General features: G+C 37.9%; 1 protein-coding gene across 1 annotated transcript in view; it reads right to left on the bottom strand.

Moving 5' to 3' along the window:
• LOC138016480 (receptor-type tyrosine-protein phosphatase S-like) overlaps window positions 1-2,500 on the bottom strand; it is a 93,511-nt gene that overhangs the window by 39,565 nt on the left and 51,446 nt on the right. The window contains exons 19-20 of the mRNA XM_068863618.1: window positions 2,246-2,352; window positions 1,240-1,417 (exon numbers count right to left, since the gene is read on the bottom strand). Of these exons, the coding sequence (XP_068719719.1) occupies window positions 1,240-1,417; window positions 2,246-2,352 (285 nt within the window). The remainder of the gene's footprint in view (window positions 1-1,239; window positions 1,418-2,245; window positions 2,353-2,500) is intronic.

The following is a 2,500-nucleotide window of genomic DNA, read 5'->3' as shown; positions in this document are numbered from 1 at the left end:
TGAAAATTTTAAACCAAGTTTGGCAGGAAAATAAACAATAGACTAACTGCTAACTGAATGTTTTACCTCATTCAAACCCTTTGGGAATAAAACGCTTTGTTCCAGGTATTTCCTTGTCATTTAAATGTGAATGCTGCATTAAATTTGAATCGGGTACAACATTTGGTGTACAGTAAACACCCACATAAATTATAAGAACCTAGAATTTAAAGGAAACCTCCACTAAAACAAGGATGTAACTTCAAAATATTTAACATAATGTTTACAATAAAAATTGTTCAAACGTTTTCCAATGGAATCCTTTGTATCCGAAACAAATGAATTTCAAAAACGCTTGTTTTGGATTTCAAATTTCCTGGGTGCCGCCATCTTGAATAATTGTCACGTGTTATGGTTGCTCTTTTGTATTTGCACAAAGAGCTTTTGTTTTGAAACAGTAGGGCAACCATGACACGACAAATTATTGAAGATGGCGGCGCCAGGAAAATTTGAAACCAAAACAAGGGTTTTTGAAATTTATTTATTTCGGATACAAACGTTCCCATTGGAAAACGTTCGAACAATTTTGATTGTAAGCATTATGTTAACTATTTTAAAGATATATTCCTGTTTTAGTGGAGGTTCCCTTTAAGAACCTGTTAGGCTAAAAATTGCATTTTAGACTACCCTTACATAAGAACAAGTTTAGCCTTAAAAATTAAACAGGTTCTTATTTCAGAAAATGACCCTGAAATTTCAGCGTCTGGAACAAATTTTAAACTGCACAAATCTTGTTTAAGGCTTTTTTTTTTCCATGGTTATGATTGAAATATAAACGTATCAGCATACTCATCAGAGAAAATCAGTCATACCACATGGATCATAGAGTAGATCATATCTTTTGTGGAAATAAGAACCAATTTAAGAACCAAGACAGGCTAGAACTACTGATAATACCATTCTTATAAGAAGCTATTTAGCCTAACTTGGAAAAATCTAGGCTCTTTTATGTGGGTATTTGCTGTATTGTTCATTTTCCCGCAAAACTTGGTTTAAAAATGACGCTTTTCTGACGCTGATGGGGACAAACCTAATACCAGATACCTACATAGGGTGAGTTGCTTTGAGATTATACCAGAAACCGAAGCAATACAAAGAATATTTTCTGGTCTTGTTCTTCGGCGTTTTTTTTTTCCCAGTTCACAATCACCGGTTACGGTGCTTTTATGGTTTTTTTTTTTTGGTTTTGGGGCGACATACCTGCCTCGTCAGTCATAACTTCGACGACGCTGATGTTTCCTCCACCAGCGCCCGTAAACGCCTGGACAGTGACGCTATACAGAGTATACGGAGTAAGTGACTCAAGTCTGGTTTCCTTGCTTTTAATAACGTACTCGCTTGGCACTCTGTCATCACTAGATACCTGCTTGTAGGTCACCTGAAAGCACCACAAACAAAGTTGCGAATAACAAATGAAGCACTAGGTAACATTATGGGAGCTCTGGGTCAAATCCGCTTAAACCAGAACCTGGATTTGTCCAACGCCGGGTGGTCAACCACAGCTCCACCACGGTCTGTCTACATACAGAGAGTTTAGGAAACAAACAGGGATACGGCAACGGCAACGGTATCGGCAACGTCAGAAAGCAAAAAATAATAATATTATTGGTTGGCTGAAGAAAATGGTTGCGCTGCAAGAACAGCACGCATATTAGACATTTTTATGATAACGCAAAGCCATAATTTGAAGAGACATTTTGTTGCAGTAGCCGTTGTCGTTTCTCTATCTCCCTACTAGCAAACTGGTTGCTTTCGTTTCCTTGGATTTCTCAATGCTGTTGCATTTGAGACTGAGAGGGTTTTTTTCTATATTTTCTATACACAGCTCCGCAATGTTCAAGCTTTACCACTGAGTATGAAAACAAGTTCTTTACTTTCAGAGAGTTTCAAAAATGGCAACGACGTTAACGAGATCTTATAATCGAAAAAAAACAAAACAAAACAAAAAAGAACTACGATAGTGTTAAGTTATAACTTGAGGTGACATTTACTCCGTCGGCGCCGTCGTAGATCTTAATGTCCCTATTCAAAGAGTCACAATGCACTCAGCACATTTTACGGAGAGCACGAGAAACGCGTAAGAGTTGCTCGACATGTACCACAATTCGATATGCGCAAAGATGAATGCATAAACCAAGTCGTCAACAACATTGATTGCCAGAGACGAATTTTTCGCGAAGAAAGAATTAGTTTGATTAGTTTGAACCTGGTATCGTTGGAGTTCTCCATTGAGGTGTAAGGGCTCTTTCCAGGTGACGTAAACTGAGGATTCACTAAGGTTCCACGCTTGTAACTCTTCTGGTCTTGAGGGCACTAGTTTCAAAAAGTGATATAGATTAGGATTAAAAAGAAGTAAAGGGGGAAAGTTAACTGGTATTGACTGTGCGTCTTTTCTGAAAAGCGATTAATCCGGTGAAAAACGGTATTTAGTATACACCACACAAGTGAATAGTCCTCTCCG

The sequence above is a fragment of the Montipora capricornis genome, chromosome 1, assembly GCF_036669925.1.
Source record: "Montipora capricornis isolate CH-2021 chromosome 1, ASM3666992v2, whole genome shotgun sequence".
NCBI lineage: Eukaryota > Metazoa > Cnidaria > Anthozoa > Scleractinia > Acroporidae > Montipora > Montipora capricornis.
Note: the sequence above shows the minus strand (reverse complement) of the source record. Positions and strands in the feature narration are given on the sequence as shown.